Source organism: Plectropomus leopardus, chromosome 11 (assembly GCF_026936395.1).
Source record: "Plectropomus leopardus strain MGB_pleo_1.0 chromosome 11, ASM2693639v1, whole genome shotgun sequence".
NCBI lineage: Eukaryota > Metazoa > Chordata > Actinopteri > Perciformes > Serranidae > Plectropomus > Plectropomus leopardus.
The window spans coordinates 24,306,574-24,333,897 of record NC_142186.1 but is presented as its reverse complement, the minus strand read 5'-3'; the positions used below and the strand labels follow the sequence as shown (position 1 = coordinate 24,333,897).

General features: G+C 41.2%; 1 protein-coding gene and 1 long non-coding RNA gene across 2 annotated transcripts in view; both read left to right on the top strand.

Annotated features, from left to right (window-relative positions):
- Positions 1 to 22,945, top strand: part of LOC121945257 (nectin-2) — a 93,118-nt gene extending 70,173 nt beyond the window's left edge. The window contains exons 7-10 of the mRNA XM_042489349.2: positions 17,548 to 17,683; positions 17,840 to 17,897; positions 18,033 to 18,119; positions 20,493 to 22,945. Coding sequence (XP_042345283.1) covers positions 17,548 to 17,683; positions 17,840 to 17,897; positions 18,033 to 18,119; positions 20,493 to 20,699 — 488 coding nt within the window. The 3' untranslated portion in view covers positions 20,700 to 22,945. The remainder of the gene's footprint in view (positions 1 to 17,547; positions 17,684 to 17,839; positions 17,898 to 18,032; positions 18,120 to 20,492) is intronic.
- A 6-nt stretch (positions 22,946 to 22,951) lies between these two features.
- On the top strand, positions 22,952 to 26,535 carry LOC121945318 (uncharacterized). The gene is made up of 3 exons (XR_006105952.2): positions 22,952 to 23,157; positions 23,588 to 23,659; positions 26,469 to 26,535. It is a non-coding gene; the product is annotated as an uncharacterized LOC121945318 (long non-coding RNA).
- The last annotated feature ends 789 nt before the right edge of the window (positions 26,536 to 27,324 follow it).

Below are 27,324 nucleotides of genomic sequence, written 5' to 3'. Positions count from 1 at the left end.
CTGTCTCCCTCTACATGTGCGCTCAATGAAACAATGGTACTTTCTAGTAACGAGCAATGAGTTTGTCAGGTTTTAAAAGGAGAGGGAGACAAATGGGGGGAGGGAACGAGAGGATGTGAAGATAATGGGTTTCTGTGGTGATTAACATTCCAGAGTGTCGCGTCAAAGAAAGTGTGACTGTCCTATTGTGTCTTTACTGACAGCTGAGTGAACGGAGGTCTCGGAACTGGTTTCGTCTGTGGCACAGAGGGTAATAAACATACCGTATCTAATCTACATCTCAGATGCCGGGGTGTCTCTATGAGCCTCAGCATCTCCACATGTAACCCTGTTTGAACTGAGAGTGACACATTCATCCTTTTCTACTTGTGTACGTTTACACAGTGCAGCCGGCGTGACGGTGAGTGAGCTCTTATCCTCTCGGTCAGTGAGTCAGCCAGCTAGCTGACTAACCGGTCATTCAGCTTGTCGGGTGAGATCACCAGGTTCCTGCCATGCTGCTGTGACACACCTGTCACCTGGAGCAAGAACAAGCTGCATAGGTGTGTGTGTTAGTGCGTATGTGTGTGTGTGTGTGTGTGTGTGTGTGTGTGTGTGTGTGTGTGTGTGTGTGTGTGTTTGTCCAAAGCAGGAAATGGTGTTAGGCAACCACTGTTCTATTATACTGAGGATGACATCATTCCCACTGAGCGAAGGCTGTTGACATATAGGATTTGCTGAAGTGGTGTTAAGTGTTGTGCACTCAGGTGCAGCAAGCACCTGTCGTCTCTCTTATTAATTCAATAGGCAGTGGAAAAAGCAAGTAGTTCATAAATGTGTATGGAAGATGGATACATGTAACTTCTGTGTAGCTATTTCTGTTCAACGGCCCACTTATTACAGTGACTCATGCTCTAACAAAACATGTTATTCTTTTTTTACTCGATCCTAAATGACCTGTTAATTAAGCAAGTAGTCAATCAGCAGCAAATTTAAGTTGATCGTCAGTTGTGGGGATTTTTTGGCTTGTCCTTTTCTTACTGCAAGTGAATACTATAGACTGTGACAATAATGGACATTGCTACTGTGACATCACCCCGTTGGTTTGTGGACTCCTGTTTTAAAGCCTCGAGTTCTGCATATTGGTCGCCATCTGGGTTTTTTGGAGTCAGTAGTGATCACAATTGTTGTCATAGAGATTTAAAAAATGTTTTTTTGTACCGGGCTGTTAACATGTTTAATACTAAAGTGGCGTTTTAACATGGAAGTCCATGGCTCACTTCTGGAGCCAGCCTCAAGTGGCCATTCGATGAGCAGTGTTAGGTACTTCCATGGTTCATATATCAGCCCTGGAGATTGCAGATTGGTAATAACAACCTTAATTTGGCTTTGGATTGTTGATCAGGCAAAAACAAGTAGCCTTATTTGGAAATATCACCTTGGAGTTTGAAGAAAAATTGATTTTTCTTGCATTTTTTAGGACAAAATGGATAAATCAATCAAGAAAATAATAGATGCAGCTCTAATTGCAACTGTCACCTGGAAAAAACAATCACACAAAATGAGACAGCATAAACATAATGAAATCCGTAAAAAGCCAGTCTACTCTACGCTGTTTGAGCATTAATACTTGTGTGATGGTGTGTCTGTGTTGCTCTACAGTTGTACCTTCAAAACGCAGTTGGCACTGGGGTTTCTTGCTACTGTGTTGAGTTTCTGTGCAGTGCATTATAATTTGATTGATTCAGTTACACCTCAAACACACACAAAACGTGGCCTAACTGCCAAACTAAAATTTGGCTCCATTATAACTCTGGAGGCTCACCAATAAAACAGCTGCTGGACATGTTTTAAACAACATGCTAGCATTATTAGCATAAGCCTATGACATTTCCTGTTGGATAAATTAGCCTAGCGGACTTTTTTCTACTCATGCCAGGATAAGTCACAAGACTTGAAATGCTATTTTGTGGGGGCTTTAGAGTCTTCACAATTTCTTGTCTTTGAAATAAAACTTTTTTAAAAAGCTTATTTTCCACTGAAGGACTTGGTTTTCAGCTTACAAAAATAAACACGATGCCTGTGTTGCTGTGAAGTGTAGTTACATTTCTGGGGAGGCGCATGTCAGGCGAGAGCATCTAAATCCCACTTCAGGCTTTACAGCTGCTATTTATTCATAGGAAATGGGAACCTATTGCTCATTGATAAAATAGGTATGATTTACTTTCAAATATTTATCTTTTGTATTAAATCAAACAAATATTTGATGGAATCTCATTTAAGTAGCGCAGGTGACCTCAGTGGAAATCAAGCCCTTAAACTTAACATTAGTTTGCACCATTTTGAGCCATAAGAGGACCTAGATACAATTCTGCCCCGGGCTTTATCATCAATATTCCCTTCACTTTCCATGCTCGATATGGGCCACAAATGCCTATCTAATCAGGTAGTCTGTCTGGAGGTTGCACATGGATTCGGAGCTAAGATCAGTAGATTTTCCCCAGTCCCCGACTTTGATCCTAATGTCTCATCCGCCCTCAGATCAAAATGTACATCCGACTGTTCCCTGCTGTTCCGCTGGGCTGCGCATGCACCCGCACACAGTCAGGTGTGCTTTGAAAGCTGAGCGGAGCAGACAGGTTTTTGAGCTAAGTTAAGCCAGGGATTAAGGAGAAATTTACTGCCCATCTAGGTGTGTGTAATAGTATCTATTTTTGACTCTGCCTTCAGAGAGAAATGCCTGGTTTTCCTCGGGAAGGCATCAAAACCCCTTGCATCATCCCCGGCTCTCCCGCGCCGCTTTCACACAGGTGCTTTTGTAATCCACACACCCTTGCTAGACACTTTGAGTGCTCGCTGTGTATTCTCTCTATTTATGAGCATTCCCGTGTGTGTGTGTGTGTGTTTGTGTATGGATGCACATGAGCTGTGTGTGTACATGCATATGACTGAGTTTGGTGTGTGTGTATGTGTGTGTGTGTGTGTGTGTGTGTGTGTGCTCCCTCTCTTCTGGCGTGCCTAACTGGCTCTGACACATCTGTGGCTTTTCCAGGCGAATCAGGGCCGGTGCCAAACTGCCAAGAAATCAATGCAACAGACTCCGCTCTTCTCCCCCCCCCCCTCATATTCCTCCCTCTTCTTGTTCCTCAGTCTGCCCCCTTCTCCTTTTCTCTCTCTTGCTCTCTGTCTGTCTCTTCTCTTCTCTCTTCCTTTTTTCTCCCTCTGTCTTGCTCAGAGCCCTTATTAAAAATGGAGTGAGTGTGTGCTGCATATTTAAAATGGTCATGGATGGATTTAAACGGCTGATGGTATTTAGTGTCTCCTCAGGGAGCTGCTATGAGCCCTTAAGCTGACTCCTCTGACTGGAGCCTGACTGACTGGTGAGCACACACTAAACCTCTAATAATGACTTGTGTACACGCAGTGAGCCCGACGCATGCATGCACACACACACACAAATAGGCAAGGCGTGTACACGTACACACACTCGTTACAACACACTCTGCTTAGTTGTGACAAGGACGCTGGTCACGTCCGGTAGGCGTGGAATGGATGGATGCATTGCGATGTGCAGTAATGTGTGTTTGTATATGTGTGTGTGTGTGTGTGTACACTCGTCGGTCAATAACTCATTAGTTTGCTTGCTTTGATGTAGCACTGTGTAAATGTTTTTAACTGTATTTGGAGATACTCTTACAGGCTCACAGGCATGTCTAAGTGTGTGTGTGTGTGTGTGTGAAGGCGTGTGCGTGTTTGTGTGTGCACTCTCGACAACAGTCAGGGTGGATGTCACACTGAGCCCCTTCAGGTCGAGCAGCAAGTGTTTCTGTCATGTTGTCTTTCATGCCGGCTTGGATTTGGGCTCCAATCTGCTCCTAAGTGTCCTTCACTGAAACACTATTGATTACCCCACACACTGTCAAACACTAAACATAAATACTGCCGCTGCGAAACACACACACAAACACACTCACTGATAAACAGACACCCACACACAGAAAGGAGGGTGGGAGCATGTGAAGAGGCAAAAATGGTAGGTGGAGGAGATTGAGGTGTTTGGTAATTTCTGAATGTTCACATGAATAGTGCATAAATGAGCCAATAAACTACATGTGCCTGCAACCATTTTGGATTAGAACAATGAAATCAGTGGCGTTGCCTGCAGCACGTTCAATACACGGCGGAGAATGAGAATGTAGATAGATTTGTTCATTATTGATGCAGAGAGGGGTTTTAACGGAGGCTACTTGGCGTAATGTCGTTTGATGTGCGTACAGCAGTTTAATATCTTTCATCCGTGACATGCGAAGGTTGAAGCGTGTCGTAAATGTGAATATTTGCATCTGTGTGCACGCATAAGAAAGCGAGTCGGTTTGGATGTTGATGTCTGTGTGCATTTCTGCTCGTGCAAGGCCTTGACACATGCACGCCCGCCAGCAGACATGCTCACATGCAGTTTGTTTTTGCACTTTAAAGACACTAGCCAGTGAGATACAACTTAAAGTATTGTTGACAAAGCTGCGCAGCAGACACGATGATGAACTTTGGTACACATCTCTGGTTTCCCGCAGCAGTTTGTTTTTTTCCTCGGATTCATATCCAGAGGCAAAGATGGATTTGAAGTGTAGTGAGTGTGTGTAGTGAGTGTGTGCGTACATCTTGTGACAGAATATACATTGCATCCTTTTTGCCGATGCATAATTCACCATCCACACCAAGCAGCCAATCAGCCACATTTAAACAGTGATGAAACCATTCTTTATTCCCATTCAGATAAATTGAACTCTGAGCGTTTTCTTCTCCACCTTCCCATCTCTTATGTATTCTATTGTTGCTGTCCACCGCTCCCAGTGGCAATGCATAACTGAATGGCAATGGAGGAAACGTCTTTCTTAATGAGGGTTTGAATTCGAGTTCGGCAAGCGCGTAGTTTTTGGGTGTCTCGACAGCTCGCATTGTTGTGGTTTCTCTCCAGGGGCACGAGATGAAGAGGAAAGTGAATGAATGTGGAGAGCACGCAGGGCCATTATGGCTCTGTGTGTCATTAATCAGTCGCTGATGAGAGGCAGTTTGAGGGAGAGATGGGGCCTATTACCGCTATGGCACTCTCAGGACTCTCTGCGAGGCTCTTTTAGGCTGCCTTCTTTGCGGTCAGCAATACAGCAGGTACAAACACAGTAAACAACGCTTGAAAGGAAATCATTATCCCAACAAAAAGAGAGCCCACAACAAATTCTGTACGAGGATCATTAGTTTTCGACGCTATCAAGCTGAAAGACATACGTAACTTTTCTTTTGCCACACATACTTATTCGATTTCTCTGCCTCCTCCTACACGTCTTTTACTTCTCCGCCCTCCAGCTCGAATCTTCTATTCTCTCAGTTCTATGTTCTTTTCCTATATGTTCTACACCATCTTCCCTCCTTCGCCATTTCTGTCTCTCCTCTGTGCGTTGTTTCCTCTCTGGCAGTCTATGTGAGGAACTTGGTAGGAGGGCGACATGAAGAGCACTCTCATGTGAGTCGGCGAGAGTTGAGAGGAATGAACGAACTGACTCTCCACGCTTTAGAGAAAGAGGGAGGAAAGGAGCGCTCGCCAAGTCCTAGACGTTATTCTTTTTTTCCCCCCTCTCATTATATCTAACATTTTTGCACAGCAGGCTGCTGAATTGATTGCAGTACACACAGGCTATTACAGTGTGGCATCCCAGCTGTAGGAGAGAAATCTAAGAGGATAGCAGAGTTTAAGGTTGTATGTGTCGCTGAGTTGTGGGTAATGAGGTGAGAGTCCCTTCTAGCCAGAGGTTAGCAGTGGTTAGGAGGGCAGGTAAACATACCAGCTGCTCCTGACTGCCTGGCCTCAAGGCCGCAGTGACACTGGTGGAGGAAGAGAGCGTGGTGTGGGGGGAAGGAGCAGGAAAAGCAGGGCGAGAAGATGGATGGGAGGCCTGAAGGCATTGTGAGGTAAAATAGGTGACTGGATATTCTCAGATTGCAACATATACTGTGAATTACACTATTTCTTCTGAGTGGGTAGGTTAGCTGCTGGTTACCTCACCTCATAATCTGTAATTTGATCTAACTGATTACTATAATAACCAAGACTAAACTAACAAACACATTGTCTTGTGTGTAACCCTGTAATGTAGGACACCTGCTGCTTTTTTGAATGCCCTTTGAATCTTTCACTTTCGCTCTTACAGCGAGAACAGTTTGACATTTTGGGAAAATATGCTTATTGGCTTTCTTGCAGAGACTTAGAGGAGGAGATCAAACAGATTTCCAAGTCTATACACTAAGTATAGAGCTATAAAGCCAAGATGTGAATAGCTTATCTTATCATAGAGAAGCGGTGGGAAAACAGCAAACCTGGCTCCTTCTAAACTAAAAAAAATAAAAATCTGAAGCTCAATAATGAACACATTACACGGCAACTTGTGTCTTTGATCTCTACAAAAACACAACTGTAAAAACTAGAGTTTGTTTTTTTGGGGGGGTGTGTGACCTGGCCCACGCATTGACTTCCCAGAAACTTGTCACAACTTGTCAAATAATAATTGTTGCAGCACATAACTTGGTGTAAAACTGTTAATGGTCCTGAACTGAATAACTCATTAAAACCAACCTTATCATAAAAACGAACACTTAAACAAACATCAGGGTGATGAGAACTACCTTCAGTGACAGAAACCATCTTTTGGAAACATTTATTTGGCATGTACTTTGAGTTTTTAGTTTGGACTATGTCCCATTTACTAACATGGAGGGGCAGCTTTATGACCTATACTGCAGACAGACACAAGGGGGCGAGCAAGATTGAAAAGTTACACTTTTATCTCTGTAGCACCACAATGCTTCGGTTATACTGCTGTTGTGACACCTTTTACTTTTATCAAAAAATTGCAGCTTTTGCAATATGGATATGGACTTGGCCATATTGCAGTTTTAATAATATTTAAATTGATTTCACAGCCATCCCCTGTAGTACAGTTGGTGTTTTAAAAGGTTAGTTCAGATTCACCAAAGTCACACAATTAGGGTAAAATTAATGTTGTTGTCAAAGAAATCGGTGACTTTGAGAGAATAAATTGATATAATAGCTAAACTTCCCCATTGGAAAGGACTGTCTGAAGGTAAGCTTTACTGGTGAAAATATTCCAAATATAGCCTACACTTGAACTGATAAGTTTTTTTTAGGTGGCTAAAATATATTTTACTATTGTTTCTCCACAGCAGTGCAAAGCTTAGCCTCTGTGTCAGTTCTCTAAACTGGGGGGAGTGCAGTCCGCCATTTGATGTATGTAACACACTGACTATGTACTTAACACAACCCCACTACAAAAGATCTAAACTTTTCCTTCAAGACACAGACATGAGGGTGGTATTGATCTTTTCATCTTCCTCTCAGCAAGAGGGTGAATTATTGTATTTTTTTAATGTCTAACTATTCCCTTAAACACTAAATCCTTACATTTTTTAAGAACTGGGAAAAAAACAACATTTTTATGATTTATTAACTTTAACTGCAATAGTGTTTTCTTGTTTTGTAAAACTCTGTTTCATGATTCCAAGTCAATTGCATTAAAACTTCACTAAATTAGTTATTAACTGTTTTTTTTACACAGGTTTGAAAATTATCTTTTGTTTGTCCACTGTGACTGATTGATTCCAAAATCTACCATCCACTTGATAGATTGCAGTTGTTTTTTGGCTGGTGAGTAAATAAAAATCTAGCAGCAATTTGCATATTTTACAAGCATTTGGCAGGTGGCTGGTGCTAATTTCCATTTCTGAGCATTATACAGTTTGTCAACGAGCAGCAGTTTGTTAAGTGATAGTAAGATTTTACATATATTTCATATATTATTATGTACTTTACCTAACTGATAATGGCAGTTCATTATTGTGTCTCAACAATCTTTCAACAAACATTATTTTGTGTTTGTCGACGTGTCAAAACTGCAGTGTTTTACAAACATCCCTAGAGACCCTTCAAATGTTTGTTTACCTTAAGATAACAAACTCTACCATTTAAATGTATTCCTGGAGGCAGTTTTCTGTTTATTAGAGAATAGAAAATATAATCTGTGCTTATACCCTTACAATTATTCTGAGTTATTACAGAATTTATAGTAAAGTACAGTCATAAAATAAACTGCATGTTAAATATACAGCATGTAGCATTTTAATACCATCACTTTAATTTTGAGACGGTTGTGTAACGTATCATAATTAGCTTAATGTGTTTGATATTTAAAAGTGCTAAAATGGGTTTAGACATTTAATGTGCTCCTGTGGATGTGATGACAGTCTGACCTGTGCTTTTTGAGCACTTGTTATTCTTCTGTTAAGCTGTTTCCAGCTCTACCTGTTACCTCCTACCCTTCTGTGTGTGTGTGTGTGTGTGTGTGTGAGAGAGAGAGAGGCAGACAGAGAAAGAAGCAGAACCAGAGCGCTGCTTGTAGTACAACAGATCATTCATGTCCTGAGCAGACAGCTACATTTGGCTAATGCAACCCCGCTTTCTCTGCTGGCTGCAGTCGACCACCTCAGTGCCAGTGTAAAGTGGACTGTAAATATTGACAGGCAGACAGCAAGAGGCGAACAGCGACCTTGTCAGAGAGAGAGAAGGAAAGAGAGGGAGATGGAAGGGAGGGGATGACGGAGGCATGGAGAGGGGGAAGAGATGGAGCAAGAGAGGGAGGGAGAGTGAGTTCCTGCCTTCTCCCAAGGCAACTGAGTGTGCTTTGATGCACTGTGGCAGGGAACACACTGTCTCCCCAGAGAGGGAGAGGGAGAGCGGCGTCACACACACACACACACACACACACACACACACACACACACACACACACACACACACACACACACACACACACACACACACACACACACACACACACACACACCCACACACCATACAGAGTTTTCACATTACCACCACACAGCTTTTTAAAATGTCAAAATGCAAACACACACAAACACACACACACACACACACTCCCAGTATGTACACTCAGACGCAGTGTCAGTGACATGAATTTAATCCTCAGACAGCTGAAATGCACAGGGTTGAGCTCCAGAATCACAGTAGATTAGAAATGACCAACATCACTGATCTGCCCAAACCAAAAAGCCTTGGCAACAGCATCACACACACACACACACACATACACACACACACACACACACACACACACACACACACACACACTCAAGAAATTCAGTCAGCGTTTCAGTCACATCTGTAGAGTCTGTCCTCTCGAAGCTGGTCGTGTTGTCCGAACGAGCCCAATCAATTTGATGTGATTTGTTTTGTGCCGAAATGAATTGTAATTGCATCATGAGTGCAGCTGAATAGTAAATGACAGTGATCGCGATGGTGATTGTGAAAGTGGGTGTAGCAGGTCTTCAACTGCCATAAAATTAATGTCAGAGGTAGCTGCAGCACTCAACTCTGTAGCACTTGCATTGATTGTGAATAATTTAAGTGTGTGTGTGTTCAGGCCTGCAGCTCATGTATGTAGCCTGTCAGTGCAGCCATAAGCTATTTCTGCTCATTTTTGCTCACTCTCTACTCCTCTTCTCTTCACTCTGTTGTGTGCAGTTACCCATGCAGTCGATTATTTGGTTACTGTATTACTCCTTCAGCAAGTGTATGCACTGCTCAACCTGTGTCAATAGATAGAGAGTGTGTGTGTTTCACCAAGTTAACCTCAGAATCTAAAGGCTAGGATTCCTCTTTTCTCTTAGTGAGCAATGAGATTACATGTACTGTTCTTTATCTTAATCTCTTTCAGAGGCCATCAATTCATTCGGTCCTAATCTCATCTCCAGGCACTCTGCTGTGTGACCGCGGTAGCCTTGTGTTTTTCTGTCCCGGGCGGGTACTGTGGCTTGTGTCTCAGCTCAAGTTCAAAAGGCTTTGAATTTTCTTTGCTGCAACTAAAGTTTCCGCTGACATCTTAAAAAAAACAACAAAGAAAAAAAGTTGCCGATATTAAAAGGGAATACCAGATCAAAAAAAAAATAAAAATGTTTGCTCCTTCAAAGACATTAATGGTGGTGGAGTGATCAAACACTGTGGATTTATATAATTAAATAAGCATTTCTCACTTTACTAAAAAGCATATTTGAGAGTTACTTAAAAGATGTGTGGGAGGAAAAGAGGGGGAGATGACGCACGGTAAAATTCACAAGCGGGACAATCCCACCGCCTGTGCACCACATGTGCAAGGCGAAAGGCCTGCTGAGTTAACAGGACACCTCAGGCTTTGGGTGTTTTGGTCAAATGTCTCTTTTAAAAAGTCAAGCTATTAGAAATGAATTTGATCATCAGCTACAGAAGGATTGTTTTTTTTGCTGACCATTGGTCTGTAATCTCTTAAACCAAGACCAACCTCATGTATATGTCAATCTTTTCTCCAATGGATCTACAACTCTCTGGACAAGATGGACATTTCTGATTTTTAGCATTCGTTGGAATAAAAGCTTGTGTAGGTGTGTGTGCACGTGCCGTGTGTGTGCGCCTGTGTGTGCACAGATTTATAGAAGGGGTCAGGGAGGGTAATAAAAACAGGCTTATCTCTACTCGTTAGGCACAGGAGATAAGAGATGCAGAGGGAGACGCTGGAGATTTGCGCTGTCGTATTACCGGGCCAAACAAGCGAATCCCAAATTACACCGGCGATGGAGCGGGATGACAGGAAAGAGGGATGATGGAAGTGAAGGAGGGATGGATGGAAAGAGAAGGGAGGGGGCAGAGATAAATGCAGCGAGCGCCCGGCCTGTGCTGGGATGCTGAGGATAGGCCAGCATGTTAACCTTAATCCCTTCAGGGAGCGGCATAAACACACAAGAAGAGAGAACACAGGATTGAGTGGAAAAGAAAGGGATGTGAGATCTTTGTCTACCCGCTCTCTCCTTCATCCCCTCAGTGTGTGATCAGCCAGTTGCAGGCAGCAGCCGGGAAATCCCTCTGTATTTATCTGGAGCCAACGTCTTAATCACAGCCTCCATCTCACTTCCTGCTCCCCTCACCCTCTCTTCCGCTTTTGATCCGTCTCTTCTCACCTCCTCGCTCCTGAATGTCACTCACCCGAACTCCTGTGTTTGGACCCCCGTCATCTCGACTTGACTCATCTCGCAACGAATCCTGTTTCCCTGAGTCCTCGTTTCAGCTTTACCGTCAGTGACTCATATGCGCTAAGTTTTTCAAGGAGTGCTGATCTGTCTCCTGAATTTTTTTCCCCCTCTTTGTAAAAGTATTTTGAGACAGAAATGAAGAGAATAAAGGTAAAACTAAAAAAAACACAAAAAACTCCACTGGCTGCAGAGCTGCGGCCAGTATCTAACCATGCAGCCTAAAGCTCCAGAGATTCTGGTGGTATTTTCAACTTGCTGAAGTGGGTCTGTGGTAATTTCAGACAGTTTCAGCCAGCCATCCAGGCTCATCTCCTCTTCCGTCACTCCCACTCCACCCCCCCTCCTCTGTGCCTCGTGGGAGAGTGGTGGTCTATGGTTGACTGGCTTGGCCAGGCAGGCAGGCAAGGGTGAGCAATGGAGGGCTCACATATAGGAAGAGATAGATGTGTATCTGACTGGAAGGTCCCTGCATTGATCCACTGACAGAGATGGAGCTGACCTTTAACTGAGTTTGGACCATCTCTGCATTCACAGTGAAGAAAAAAACATATTGTGAGACTGAATATAGAAAACAGATCTGTTGTTGTTTTGTGCTTGTTATTGTGTCTGTTCTCATGTATGTAGATGTGTATTTGTGTATGCATGTGATGTTTGTCTGGAGAGGAGAAGCAGTGGGGCAAAGGGCACGCTGCAGACCAGTGTGTTTGTGTAAATATGTCAGTCTGAGTGATGAGGATACAGCAGAGGATGCCAGCTGCTTCTTAATACAACGTCGTGTGAGCACGTGCACGAGTGCGTTTTTTGTTTGCACGGGTCCATGGCCTTGCTGCACTCTATATGTGTGGGGTAAGTCTGGTAATATGTCCTTGGCGAAGAGCTGCAGGGATTTGAACAGGCCCAGCTAGTGTGCAGTACAAACACACACACACACACACACACACACACACACACACACACTCCTCTCTCTCGGTCTGGGATGTTTCATTAGCGCAAGACATGGCTGGTGTCCAGGGCCAACACAGAGGGCACACTCAAGTCAAGTCATTCACACACAAGCACCGCCACCTCAATCCTGAAAATTGGCCTCTTTTTCCTGCAGATCGCTCTTCTCTATCAGGGGTTATCAGTGAGGAAGGAACAGCTTTCTACCTGAAACCTGCTGAGTGAAAATGACTTTGGTTGGATAATGATGCCTGTGAGATAAAGCAAAAGGAGAAGGGAGGGGGGCCTCCTATAGAGTTTAAAAAAAAAATTAAAAAAACATCCCGGGAGGCAAAATGGAGGAGGGAGCGAGCAGTGTGATGATAAACAGACACGGCACTGGAATGAGGAAGCAGTAACACAAAAACCATGGAAAGACCAGGCAGGTATCAGGTTTAGAATGAATGTGGCCTGTGGTTCCTGTGTTTTGGGTTTAAATGGACACAGCACCACCATGTGGCAGATAGTTTACACTACATACATTTGAAGTGAAGTGATTAAATGCCAAATTTTAGTTGCAACAGTTGGTAATCTGATAGAGCCTGAGTGCCTGCTAGTGCTTCACATCCAGTCTGTCTCTGCTGCTTGAGTTTCTGTGAAGACACTTTGGTGTTTAATTCTTTTATTTTTGTGTTTAAATCACCCCTCCTTGTCTGTTAAATTACTTTGTGGAAAATACTCTTCAGACCCACCGTGACTTTGAAAATGCCATCGTAAAATGTTCTCCACACTCCTTCATGACAGTCCTTGTAAAAATCTGACTAATTATTTAGCATTGTTCATTTCAAAGTTCACATTCTTTGTTCATTTATAACCCAAAGTCTGTGTTTTATGGGCGAGCTGAAACAAAAGTAGGTTTTACAAGCTCATGGTGAGACACTTTTAAGATTTGGACTGTTGCATGAATAATTAGTTTTCATTTCCTGCAGCCGAGCTGAGCCTGAATTTCCTCTCCAGCATAACAGCTGCTTGCCCCCCCTCTCTTTATTGCAGAAGTGTTAGAAACCATCAATAACCTTTATGCTGTGAGTCCAGAGGTCGAGGTGATATTTACAGAATGTCAGGATGATGTTTTGGCATTTTTTTAAAAACACTGTTGATTTTTAGAACAGGATGATTTCAGAGAATTCTATCAGTTTGCTCTAATGCAAACTTTAAGAAGAGAAATATGTTGGTAGTGCCAAAATATTACACTAATCAATATCCCAAAAAATATCTTGTCTCATATAACAGTACTAATAAAATTTAAATCACCTCTCCTTTCATATAACTCAATTTTGCTGTAGAACAAACTTTATCCAAATGCATTTTATTGCATATTTTATTCTTTTTAATATTAAAGTTGGGATGGGCAAAAAATAAAAATGTCAGAATTTAAAAATACACCCTCCTCCTGCAGCTCCCCCCTCTCTGTCCCAGGTTTCTCCCACCAGACAACCACAGGCATATGCACATGTTTTATACAGTAACCCAGTGTCTCTCATACTTTGATTTTAATGTTTTTTGATTGTAGAGTTGTACAGCTTAGCCCCTCAGCCCCTGCTTGCCCCACTTTCTCTCTGTCTGTCTCTCATACCATAAAAAACAAGACTTAGCAAGCTAACATTTGCTCATAACGCCCTCTCTCTGAAATGACCTGTGATTGGCCATAGTCCTGTCACGGCCTACATTTTCAAAAGCCTGAAAACAGCCAAGAGGAGGTGCAGAAGTCTAGTTTTCTCTCAGATTACGTCAATTACAATATGCTTAAATGTTATTATGGGATTTTTGCCCAATTATGCCAAAATTAAACAGCCTACCCCAGCTTTAAATATATACTATATGTAGGCTTGTGCCATATTTTGCAATATATTAAAATACAACTTGTGGTTCTTTTTGCTGTTTGAATCCAGTTTATCCAGAGCATGTCTTACTAACAAGGTACTGAAAGCAAAAGTGTAATTCAGGTTTGATTTAAAACTTGAGAATAACACACATAACATGTAAAAAAAAAAAAACCCCACACATCCAGAGTGTGTGCTGCGGCAGTTTGTGTCCCTCCCAAAGCAGAAAACTACTTTAGATGCAATGAGGGCACCACATGTTGGTTTTTTAGCACTGGGGGGAAAAAACAATGGAAAACTTATTTGTACCTCACAGAATAAATCCAAACAACATAATTAACTCAGTTCACCCCATCAAAAGAAGATTTTCTATTTATTATATCGAGGGAATCCTTTTGTTTCATGGTTAAAAGAGCTGAAAAGCTTAGTGATTATTGCTGTGACTGTGCAGATTAAGGTGCACATTGTGCTTTTGATATTGAAGGTTCACATCCTTTTTTATTTTTGTTTCTCAAATGTCATGTCTTTCATTTTGTCATTCCCATGTTTTCACTTTTCAGAATGAATGTTTATAAGTCCATTGTGCAGATGGTTCACAGAGACTTCCAAATATGGGCTTCATGAATTACTTAGCACAATGAAAGCATTAAAGAGAGGGGAAAGCCAAAGCTGTTGTGCAACCAGGGTCAGCAGTAAAAGATGATGTGCTGGGTTGTAATGAGTAGCAAAGAAAGAGATGATCATTGGAACAACTTTGTATGTACGAAAGTATGAAAATTATTTTCAGGACATATTCAAAGAAGTCTATTGTTAGAGGAGAATTGTAATTAGAGGCCGAACAACATTCAATCATGACCCTTCCAATTACTAGGACCAGAGTTTGTTCTCATCAAATGAGCTTCAGATCCTCTCTGCCCTTTAACGCCCCCTCATTAGCATAATCCCCTGGGATTTTGGGGGGATAATGAGCCGGGTTGCACCTTCCGTAAACACACAGTGTGTGTGCGCGCGTGCGCTGTATGTGTGTCGGCTCATGTTCAGTGTGGTCACGGTTCATTAGTGGAACCTCTGCATGATTCCTCTGGTTCATCTTAATCACCCATGTGACTCAACGCTCTAATCAAGACCCTCTCTGTACTTCAGTGTTGCACGTCTACACACACACACACACACACACACAGACACACACACACACACACGTGTACACACACACACACTCACACACACTCATTTATAAAGTCATCCTCATCGTCGAGTCTCTTTTTTCTAACGCCACCCTTAGTCATGGGTCTGGTGTTGAGTAAATTAACTTGTCTAACATGCAGTTCTGCACTATTTTTCTTTTAATTAATGTTTGTTAAATCAGAAGTCCCCAACCTGGGGGGCAGGGCCCTCACAAGAAGTCACAAGATACCTCTGAGGGGTCATAATCATTGATGTATTAAGGGAACTGGATACAGCAATGGAGGAGGGCCTATTCATTCTTATGAGAGTTGCTCCGAGGTGCATGAAGCTAAAAAAAGTGACCATGGGCGGGGAGGTGTTGTTTCATTAGCTGTTAGCATTAGTGACTAACTCAAAGTAGAACAGCAGTCGTAAATCTCTGCAATAAACAATTCGGGAGCGCCATACCCTCTAAGAGGACTATAAGATAAGCAGAAACAGAAATAAATGATTGTTATTGACATGTTATGCCTTTGCTATTATTTAGAAAGTGTTTCTGACGCTTATATCGTATGTCACACCAGAGGTCGAGGTTTTTGTGTCACGTGTCATGCCTGTCACGCCTCTTTGATTGCGGGAGCAGAATGATGCCGCCGTCATTTGGTTCTGTGTAAAAATGCAAGTGTGGTATAAAGAAGGGACTTTATTGTGGCCCTATAGCGCAACCTCTGTGTAAAAGCGGCTTAAGTTTATTTGTGTGCTTGTACTTTTTTGAGTAGTGAAAAAAATTGTAATTTTACTTTTATGTAAGTATTTTTTTTATCACACTCTCCTACATTTTAAGTCGCATCTGTAACTTAGTAAAACAAAAGTCATATGAATCATTCATGAGAACGCTGTGTGAGAACAAGACTCACAGTCTGACATTCAGACAGGTGAGTACAATAACAGCTCTCCAGATAAAAACGTCAACAGCCATTGCATTGCCAAGCATTGCATGTGTTAGCTACGAGGTATATATTTAAACTGTGAAGTCTCTCCTTTTCTGTTTGTGGCTGCAGCCGCTCTGCACTTGTTATTGTTAGACAGCTCCATGTTGTTATGCTTGATGATATTTTATTGTGCTGGCGGTTTTATGAGAAATGTCAGCTTATTTAATTTGGGTAGATAAATATTACTTTTTGCATCTGCTGCTGGTGTTAATTGATTTTTTATTTATTGTTGGCCATTTTTGTCTGAGTTTTGTCTCTTTTCTGGTAAAGTCTAGTGAGGTAAAACTGAATCATAATCACTTGAAGCCCTTGTGCAGGCTGCAAAGGGCCGTCTTTAGAAATTGAATTTACTGTTGGTTGTGACATAAGGGGTCATGTTGCTAATGTTGTTCCACTAGTGCATACATAGACATTTATTACGATTTATTTTGTAGCCTAAAGTCACCACCCCCTTAACCCCTTTAATAATGTAACACAGTGACATTTACACAGACTATACTGTAAGTGACTTAGTTTTTACTTTTTATTAGATAAATTTCTCATGAGTAAAATTTCTTTCAAGTAACACTACTTTTACTTGATTGCAATATTACTCTTTCCACCTTTGAAAATTACCTGGCTCTTCCGCAGCTAAGTGCATCAGTGTTTCCTTTTTTGCTATAATAAATGTGATAGATTTAACAAGTGCACCATTACTGTTTAACAAATGGACAAAATGGTAAATGTCGAGACATTGCTCTACTTCATGACATTGTTGTTTTATTACTTTCTCTGGCTTGGGAATCTTAACCTTGGGAACAAGCATACCATGATAAAAATTCCCCTTTTCAGGAATAAATTGAGAAAATCGATACCTCTCTCATATCTGTTTATTGGCTCTGAGCTGTTGCCAGGCGATTAGCAGACTAGAAGCTGCTGGTCCTAAACAATAAGTAGCCCCGCCCACAACTTCATGAATACTTTATTTATTTATTTTTTGGCAGAATGTGTTCCCGTTGAAAAGACACTAGCTGTCTCCAGCCCTTGTCTTAAGTTAAGCTAAGAGGCAGCTGGCTGTAGTGTCATATTTAACAGACAGACATGAAATTTGTATCTGTCTTCTCATCTAACTCTACACTGGAAAGCAAATACCCGGCAGGCATTCTTTCCAAGATGTCAAACTAGTCCATGAACTGTTGCTTTTTCTTGAGTGATTATAGATAGATCTACGCCCAAGTATGTAGCAGTCTGAATCACCAGTGGCAGTGCTCACAACTTATCAACATACAGGCGTTCAACAAGAGATATGAAGCTCCGAGTAGATTTATTTTGAGGGTTCATGAGGCAAAAAGTTTGTGAACCATTTTTTGAATATCTAAAATGTAAGTTTGTGTTATTGAGTGGACGTTAGCAGGACCCTCCAGTTAAAGGGGAAATTCACATCACTGTCTCAATGTATTTTCTCTCTTTTCTTATTTTTGCAGGTACTCGTCTTCCAATGAAAGGCGCTACTACAGGCAGCATCGTAGGAGCCATTATTGGAGTCATAATACTGTTGGCCATCATCGGAACAGCTATCGCGATGTACCGCAAACACCGCAACAACAAACTCAACGGAGAGTGAGTACCTGTTTGACTTGATGAGTGTGGATGACTGCAGTTCACTTGATTATTGTTTTCTGTTTTTTATATTTGAGCGTTTATTCTGAAAATCGTTCATTAGATGAAATGACATGCTGGATGTCTCATATTTGTGTGGCTTTTTGTGTGTTTCAGTGGTCCACCCAAGTACAAGCCCCCTCCCCCTCAAAAGACCAACAGCTCGGCTAACAGAGTGAGTCACCATCCACAAATGCCTGCCAGAAACACATAAACCAGACAATTGTTCCAGGTTGTTCGACACAAAGCAAATTTAACAGATTTTTGATCACATCTTCTGAAACATGTTATCTGATGTGTGCATCCACAGCAAGTGAACTCAGGGAATGTCCCGGTGGCCGAGGACAGACCTCTGCAGAACCAATACTACTCTACCCAGAGTGCCGAGCCAGTTACCGTAAGTGAGCACGTTGGTTAAAAATGCAGAAGTAACACACACTCCAATTACTGTAAGTCTGTAGTGTACCCTGAGGACACGCACAGAGCATGTTGTGGAGCGGTATGAGTTTCTGTCAACATGAAAACAAGTAACACCGTCCTCCTCCAGTACACCCGGCTTTATTCACCAAATGTTTTCTGCAATCTTGCCGTGATCAAGGTGGTGTCTGAGATTGTTTAAGGTTTTTATGCATTATTACAACCTCTTCTGTCCTTTTTGAGGGTGTCCTCGAGTCCTGAAAAAGTCTCAAAATATAAGGCCTTAAGTAATTGAATTTAATTGAATTGTTTTAGATTTGAATTTGTGAGGTCTTAATTGTTACAAATATTTTATCTCATTCCCATTATGCATATTTGAATTTCTTTCTATCAAAATGAGTTAAGCTGTTCTACATAAAAAAAAATCTGAATTACTGATGTTACAAATCTTTGAAGTCTAGTGCTTTACTTTATACTTGCCCTTACCTGTTGGCAAAATTTAGATTATCCTAACTCACTCTAATAATCACGTTCTTACAAAAAACCTTCCCGTTACCATGAGACCTCATATATACTTATTCTTATACCTTTCTGCAATACTAAGAAAAATCAGCCTTTAAGGTCCCATATTAACCACATTTGTAGGTTCATACTTGTATTTGGGGTTTTACTGGGTTGTGTTTATATGCTTTAATAAAAAATATACACATTATTTTTCTCATACTGTCTGCCTGAATATACCTGTATTCACCCTCTGTCCAAAAGTTTGTGTAAGTTCTTATGGCTTGTTTAACGTCACAGTTTTTGAAAGTCGGCACCCCTCTGTGGATTGAGCATTTTGATACTTTCACAGGATTTATATAGCTAATATATCTGCTTTTTAATTAAAAAAAAAAGACAAAGAAATCTGACTTCCACAATAAATTCGTTTAAAAATTATCTTCAGTAGGTCTTAAAATGTATTTAAGTGTCTGCTGTCTTTAGGCACCCTGTTTTGGATCCTACAGTGTTCTTAAATGTTGTGCAGCCAAACCTCATCAAACTGCTCACACATTTCCCCATAGGTGGAGAAAACATTTAGAATATACTGTAATGTCACACTAAACTATTCCTGGGTGCAGACCTCAAATGTCATGCAGTGTTTCATTAATACTTAGCTTTTTTGCACAATGTAGAATAAATGTTATGTCTATTTTAAGATGTTTCAGGAAACACTGGGGTTGAGGGTTGAAAGTTTTCATGAAAACAACATAGAGAAAACTTTTATTTACTTAATCTGTTGTCACACTATGAGTTCATGCATAAATGAAGGTGTGTTTTTTATTCATTTTATTTCCCACTTTAACTATCCCCTCTGCTAGCATGGAATTCAGAGGACTGTGAATGAGCTGCAATCTCATTGTTTCACAGAAGAGTATCTCAGATGAGGCTGATATTCAGACTGAATGGCCATTTAGTGAATCAGAGGTCTGGAAACAGGCTAATTTCAGACACCACTGACTGGAGTCGGATAAACTTTGGCTAATGGTGTGTGACACTGCACAGCTGCAGTAGTGTTAGAAATACACTGATTAGTTTGATTTTACAATAGCAGTGGTCCACTTAAGAGGTAATATGAAGCAATGCAGTTCACTACTGCAAAGTCAAATTATAAGTAGATACATCCGTACTCTAAAATATAGACAGAATACTGCTGTATCCTGCTCAGTCTTTTCAGAAATTCATGAAGGAAATCCTGATTGCAAAAAAGAACTGTGCACCAGATGCTGTTAACCCTCTAAAACCTGAACAAATTGCTAATTTCTTTTAAAACCATGTGGAGGAGGCACAAAACAATCTTTAGAAGAAAGGACCCAAAAACTGAAAATTAGAAAAGAAAGAAAGAAAAAAAAACTTGGAAATGACCTGGTGAAAATTGATTTTAAAAAATGTGTTTTTCCATAAAATTATTTAAAATGTTATTGGTAATTACAAAAACAAAACATTTATAGTAATAATAATTTTCCCCAACAATTTTCATTTTTCCTTAGACATTTTTCCCCACCTTTTTTTTTTTTTTTTTAATATTTATCTAAATTCGCTTGTATCTTGCAATTTGTGGAACAGTTCTTACCAAGTTGCTAATTGCCCTTTTCCACATGTTTTTGAATGAAATAAAGCTCATTTGTGAAAGGTTCAAAGGTTTAAAAACTTGCACAAGAAAAATGGTGTCACTCCAGGTTTCAGAGGGTTAAAACAGAAGCTAGTGGGATGAAACTTGAGTAGAGACGCAGTATTTACAGCTGATTGACCCACACAGAAATTTCATCACACATGAAGGTTGACATCTTTACTGTTCCCTTGTTTCTGGCAGGACCTGGATGCCTACCATGATGATGAAGATTATGGTCATGATGGGAGGGAGCATTATTACTCTGCTGCCCCCTCCGGCTGGGATGATCCCGGAAACAATGAGGTCCCGCCTCCTTACATGCGCACAGACAGCGACCCCCAGGACTACCATCAGGGCCCCAATGTCAACCGCGGGGATAGCTTTGTGTCGCCTGCCATGTTTGTGTGAGAGGACACCGAGCTGGAGGCGTGTGTGTGTATGTGTGTGTGCGTGCGTGTGTGTGTAAATATGTGTATAACTGGGTGGGTGAACATTTCTGCAGGCTCACATGAGAGAGAGATAGCTTGAGCTCTGTGAAAGTGTGAGGACTTGTGAATGTGAATTTTATGCTTGGCTATATATTTTCAAGTCTGTGATGCAGAGCAAAACCTGTTTCGCCTTGTTTGTTTGAGAATATTTATCTGTGGTCAATACTCTGAAATAATCGGGTTCAGGTGTCGTGTTGCTCCTTTTGAGAATTTGACCATTTTTAAACCTTGATCAGCTTGAGCTAGCAAGATATAAGATGTTGCTTATGTACTGTATGCATGGCTGTATCAGACAGCTACAGGGATGTAATGAAGCTGTAGTTCTGTAAAGCAAATTTGTTTTGAAATGCTGTGTGTAAATGTTACATCATAGGACATGAACACATACTAAGTACGCTGTTGCATTGCAAAAGCATGTTTCAACACTGAATTGTCCTGCATTATTGAATGTGGAGCTACAGACACATTGTGGTTACTTACATGCATTTGTTAGCAGAAGCACAATGCATGGGTGTTACATGTTGCCTCTGTCTAGTCGTATCTGTCTGCTGCTGTTGGTTTACAAACCCAGCTGGCATGAAGTCGGTGTAAAACAGACACCCTGTGGAGAAGCTATTAGCTGCAGTTAATCGGACAGCGGCGAGACGAGACTCACAGACCGTGATAACATCAGGGTGTTAACTGCAGTGAGGGGGAGGGTTAACTGCTGCAGTAATACTATATTTGTGTTAATGTTTGATTTGAATAGTTTTTGTATTATTCTTATTTTTTTTGCCTTCTTTGTGAACATTCAGTGACACCTCAGATGGAAAGAAACTCAGAGGGACAGATTTTTCAAGTGGGGTTGCATGAAGTATTTATCAGTACTCAATGTATTACATGCAGTAAATAGCGGTTGGGACACCCCCAGTTTGAAGAAGCAGACAGTCCAACACGGAAGCTAAGCAATGCACTGCTGTTGAGGGGTCAGCAATAAAACGTATTTTAGCTGTGCACTATATTGAGAGTATTTTTACTGCTGTACCGTAATGTCAGACAGTGATTTCTTATTGCTCTCTTCAAAGCCAAACTCCATTGACAAAAACAATGATTTAATATCACTGAACAGTGGTGCTGCTGGTCTGCCTCTTCCTCGATTAGTTCATTTATTTGCGTTATTGTGTGGCTTTTGCATTTAAAAGGGTAAGTTTGGATTCACCAAAGTCACACAATAACATTAACTAACAAACTGATTGAAGCAGTGATAGATCAGCAGCTTCTGTGTTCATCGAGCTAAAATTACTGTTTTCTGAATGGAGTTTTGTGACCATAATGAGAGCATTAAAACTGAAGCTGTTAACGGCCTCCCCGTCTAAATTGATTGTCTAAAGAAAGGTAACACAGCAAAAAAAACTCTCAGTATAACATACACTTAAATGGATTCTTTGGGCTGCTGATATATGTTTTGTTGCTGCCCCCCCTCTACAGCAGTACATTACTCAGCTTCTGTGTTTGACTCCAGCCTGCTTCTCCCAACCGAGGGCATGCTGTCAGACATCTACTTCATGCGACACACTGACAATGGATGAGTAGCCCATTCAACCCCAATTCAAAAGACCCAAACTATCCCTTTTAGAGCTAGTGACTCAACCTGTATGCTTATAACTGTAACATTTGATGTTTTTTTATTTGCATCCTTCCTTAAAGCCATAGTAGAACATTTCTCGGTTGCTCGAGCAGCACCAGTGCTGTATTTGTTGGGGATATCTGTTACTTTAAAAAACTTTTGTGCCTATTTTTTTTTTTTTTTTTTTTTACTTTGTCTACCAACATGCTCAGATGGATTAGGATAAATCTGGATTATGTCCATGAAATCTGTGGCAACTCATCTCCCTAGTGGAGGATTAAATAGTTTATGGAATCCAGACACAGAGCCTGCTAGTATACTGATATGTCCGTCCATTATCGGGGTCAAGGGTTGAACAGGTCACTGATACTTAGTCTGAATTGTGTCTGCTCCATCATAAACCCAAAGGTGTCTCTTTGTGTTTTAGTGCCAACCAGGTGATTTTAGCCTAATGAGAAATGTGATCTATTTTCTCCTTTACCGAATGACTTTAATTGCTCATCCTGAATTATATTTTAAAAGTGATCTTGACAGTTGATTCAATAAAGATTTAAACTTTGGCCATGGTTCAGTCACTTCTTCACTAGAGCTGCTAATCACTTCATTCTTTGCAGCTGCAGATGTTTTTCACCTCAGCTGTAATTCCCTCATTACACCACGTGGTAGCAGTGTGGACTGATAGTGTGGGAGGGTTTATCACAACAGAGTCACACGCATGACCAGCACCTGCCAACATCTGAATATTTTGGGAAACCGGAGGCTTCAGTTATTAGTAAGTATTGTCACTTTTATCAGTAAATAATAAGGGAGTGTTTAGGAACAAAATTGCGCCATTAGACCGCAGCTGTAGTACCTAAAGATGTCCACGTGAGGGCTCTAGATTTTAAAGCCTGAAACTGCAAGAGGCTCTAGCACACCTGATACAGTTGCAGGCACTTCTTCTCTGCTTCCTCCCCTCATGTCTGACTCATCTGTTTCTATCTTAAGCTGTATTTCCTCCAATCCCGTACTCACAGTCCATGAAAAAGTCTGCAGGCACGAGAAGAAGGCCATTTTTAGATCAGCGTGATTCATTTCCATCACTGCAACTGCACCACTAGGAGCCAAAAAATGTGCAGTCTTAAATATGTGGAATATAATAAATTCATATGTGACTCTCGTGCACCGCTGACTCACATGTTTAAAGTACTTGTGTCTCGCAGCTCAGCCATATTAACTGGAGTGCAGCAGTGAGGCAGGCCTGGTGCAGAATCGTCTCCGTACTGCGGATGAAGGTGAGGCCTGAGAAGCAGCCCACTATGACTCTGCAGTCTGCTCTCTGCCTGTATTCTGATCACACAGGTAGATGAAGAGTCTAAGAAGACATGAATGTGTTAAAGATTTAATGCTGACTCAATGTATTTTGCAAACGAAGGCCATTCAAGACTTAAAATCAAGGTCAGCTTTGCAGAAGCACTGAAAACTCACCCTGACTTTCACTGTAAAGATGGCTCCTGTAAGCATTATTATTTATGTATTGATTCTAATTTTAATTTTTAAGCTTCAGTACCCTTATGCTGACTTTGCAATGTACATTAAGATGCCTACTATATAAACATCTGGATCGATATATATGATCTGGGGATCCTGCAGGAGCTGTAACTCTCTCTAATGATTGTGTGTGTATTGATCGAAGGGTTGTTACAGTGGTATGATGGGAATGTACACACTGTCAATGGAGTACTCAGACGTATGGACAGACAACAAGGAGATGTTGAGATTCAATAAGTTAAAGGTTTTTTTGAGGATCAACAGAAAAGAAGAAATTTGTGATGAGATACTGCTCTCACTGTTCGCCGTGTTACTTTGCTGTAAACTAGCAGTGATCTGTGCAGTTGCGGCATTATGGGATTAACAGACTTTGTGAATCGGCAGCCAGGTAATGAGTGAGGGAGAAGGCAGAGAATAAACCTCTCATGCCTTCAATGCTGCTAAGCTGGTTAAAAATAGAGGCAGAAGAGAGGGATTGGGAGAATCGGCGTGGACAGAAAAGATGGGGGGGTGGAGAAATCGGCTGATTTGACTCCCAGCAAAGTAGGTAACGAGGGATTTATCAGGTGACCTTGACTGCCAGTAGAGCAAATGTGTGGTAAGGTGCACAAAGAAACATGCATCATGCATCCATGTGCATCCTGACAGCTCTCTGGGCAACCTGACCTGACAAACTCTGCCCAGGCTCATCATGTGTATGACAGTGATGAGCATGTTTGGCTGCATGCTGTTGGCTTGGTTGGTGAGTAGAGACGCACACACTTTTATAAACACAGGCCTGCTTTAGCACGACAAGGCTGAGGCCACCTTGGATGACCTTGAAAATCTATTTTTGGAGGTGGAAAGAAATACAGATTAAAGCTTGTTTGAACTAAGCAGCAATTTGACAAAGTTGGGTCATATTTTATCCTAAGAGGATGAGGATAATTTGGTTCAGTGATGCAGCATTTTCCACAGATCTGAACCTTCAGGAGTCTATGACACCCCTTTTTCACCAATATGGAGTGGGTTCAGCTGTGGCTCCGGGATACCTAATTTTTAAGCAAAAGTCAACCAAAAGTTAAGTTATTCTGAATCTGGAAAGTTGGTTCCCTGTTGGAACTGAAGAAGAACGTTTTTGTTGTTGTTTTTGGTGGGAACCCTATTTTACAGATTGAAGAGAGAAGATGGAGAAGGCAAGTTGGGAAAAAAAGCACACAATGGTCTCATTATTATTTGGTTCATGCTTGTTTTTTTTTTTAGATAAAAACAAATATATGTGACAACAAAAAAAAAACATTTGCATTTAATCAGTGCAATATTGGTGTGGTTTCTTCTTTTCAAATATTTTGACCTGAAAATGATCAAAGTAGAATGAAACGTCTTCATTAAACATGTAGCATGGTGTAGGTTTGCAGGCATTGTTTTTTTTGTGTACGCTGTTTTTGATAGCCTAGCACTTTTATTGTGTATAAATACTCTCAATCAGTGCAGTCCGCCTTGTTGCTACTTGCTTTACTTTCATTGTACATTTTTCAACAAAACTGCTGGAAACTCAGGATGGTTCGCTAGATAGCACCAAAGTTTCAAGCATCCTGAACAGAACCGGTTTAAGCTAATTTGGTGGAAAGGAGGTATAATGGCCCTGACACACCAATCCAACAGTCAGCCACCAGTCAATGTTGGGCGGTGGGTGAGCGTTTGTTGCCCTTGTTGCTGCAGTATGTCCCCCACCATTGGCCCTCATCTCCATTTTTTTTGCAGATTTAGCATGCTTAATTTGCGTCAGAGGTGGCATATGTCGTCGGTGAATGAAATTACTCATTCATTGCAAGTTCAGAAACAGAACAGAAGTGAGAAAAGTAAACAAAGAGCTTCAGTCGAGAGGAAGTGAGATCCAAACGAAATTGGTATTATTAGGTAAGATTCATTTTTCTTTGGCTATTGACATCTTAAGTAGAAAGGTTTTCTGGTGGTTTGTGTTGTTGTTCACTGGCGCACAGTAAATATGCTTCGTTCTTTCAACACTGGATTGTTTTGTTAATGTGCTAACTGGCTAACTAGCATCAGTCTACCAGCGCCCCTTTGTGAATGGTGATTACAGACAACCGCCATCTGCTGGTTTGGAGAATTATTTCCTCTCATGAAGATGCAGAACATACGTGCTAGTTAGCTACTAATTGTAGTCTTTGCAGTACGTTCATGTGTAACTTTTTGGCTGAGACACTGGCAATGTGAGGCATTGCGTCAGTTTGCTTTATCGCTGCTAGTTCTTTGATGTTGGTTTGGTGTGTCTGGGCCTTAAGAGGATGATATGAACACATAGACACTCTATGGAGACAAAATGTCTGCGTCTGTAGTTTTTCAGCTTATGATAGTGAAAAAAAAGTAGTTGTATAAGAAGATTAGAATTTGAGTATCCATGATTGTATTTCTCCTCTAGCTTTCTAGAAGATAACTGCAGCTTCCTAAAGCTTCTCACCTGTTCTCATCATCATTTCTCTCCATCCCTCTCTTTCATTTATTTATTCATCCACCATCATCTTTCAACGGGGCCAATTCTGTAAACACCAGGCCAGAAGGACAAACTGTGTGAGAGGAGAGCAAGAGGACGAGGGAGGCACGAACACTGGCACCATGGTGAGTGACAATGTCGGGACGCCCGCGCAATGGGGAAGGCATGTGAGTGTGGAGAGGAATGGAAAGAGAGAGAAACTGATAGAGCGGGTGGAGTAGATAAGGGGCACAGGCTGTGAAGGAGGGAGAGAGAGAGAGCGAGAGAGGCTTTGGGGATTAAAGAGGAGATGAAGGTGGAGGGCAGACAAGGCCAACGGACAGCTGGGAGAGGCCTGGCTCAGCTCAGATTGGTTCAAATTTGTATGTTACTTAAAACTTACACATAGGGTCACTGAAATTGATTGTGAAAACAGAAATATATGAAGACTGAACAGCCTTCTTGATGTGGAAAACTTGACACAGTTGTAATGATATTGCATTTTGGAGAGTCTTTGCAACTGAACACAACAGTAAAATTTTATATTTAAACAAACACAGTACTATGACAGACACAAACAAACAGACAGTGTCATCCAGCAGACAGACTGATGACATAATGGTCCCACAGTGGTACTCAATATTACAGCACTTTGCTCTCTACATGCCTGAGGCAGGACCAGCAGTGACATATAGTGAACACAGCTACACTATGTTTTGTATTTTATTAGTACATGGTGATGTAACTAACAAGTTTATACTGTGATTATGATACTGTAAGAGTTTTCACCCGAAAGTTAAGAATTTTCATGTCCGTCTTTACAGATGATTTCTGTCATGACAGAAAAATGCTATCATATATTATTATTTAATGTCAACTCTTGAAAGACATTTTCTAATCATGTATGTCTCTGTACTGCCGAGCAAAAAAAAAATA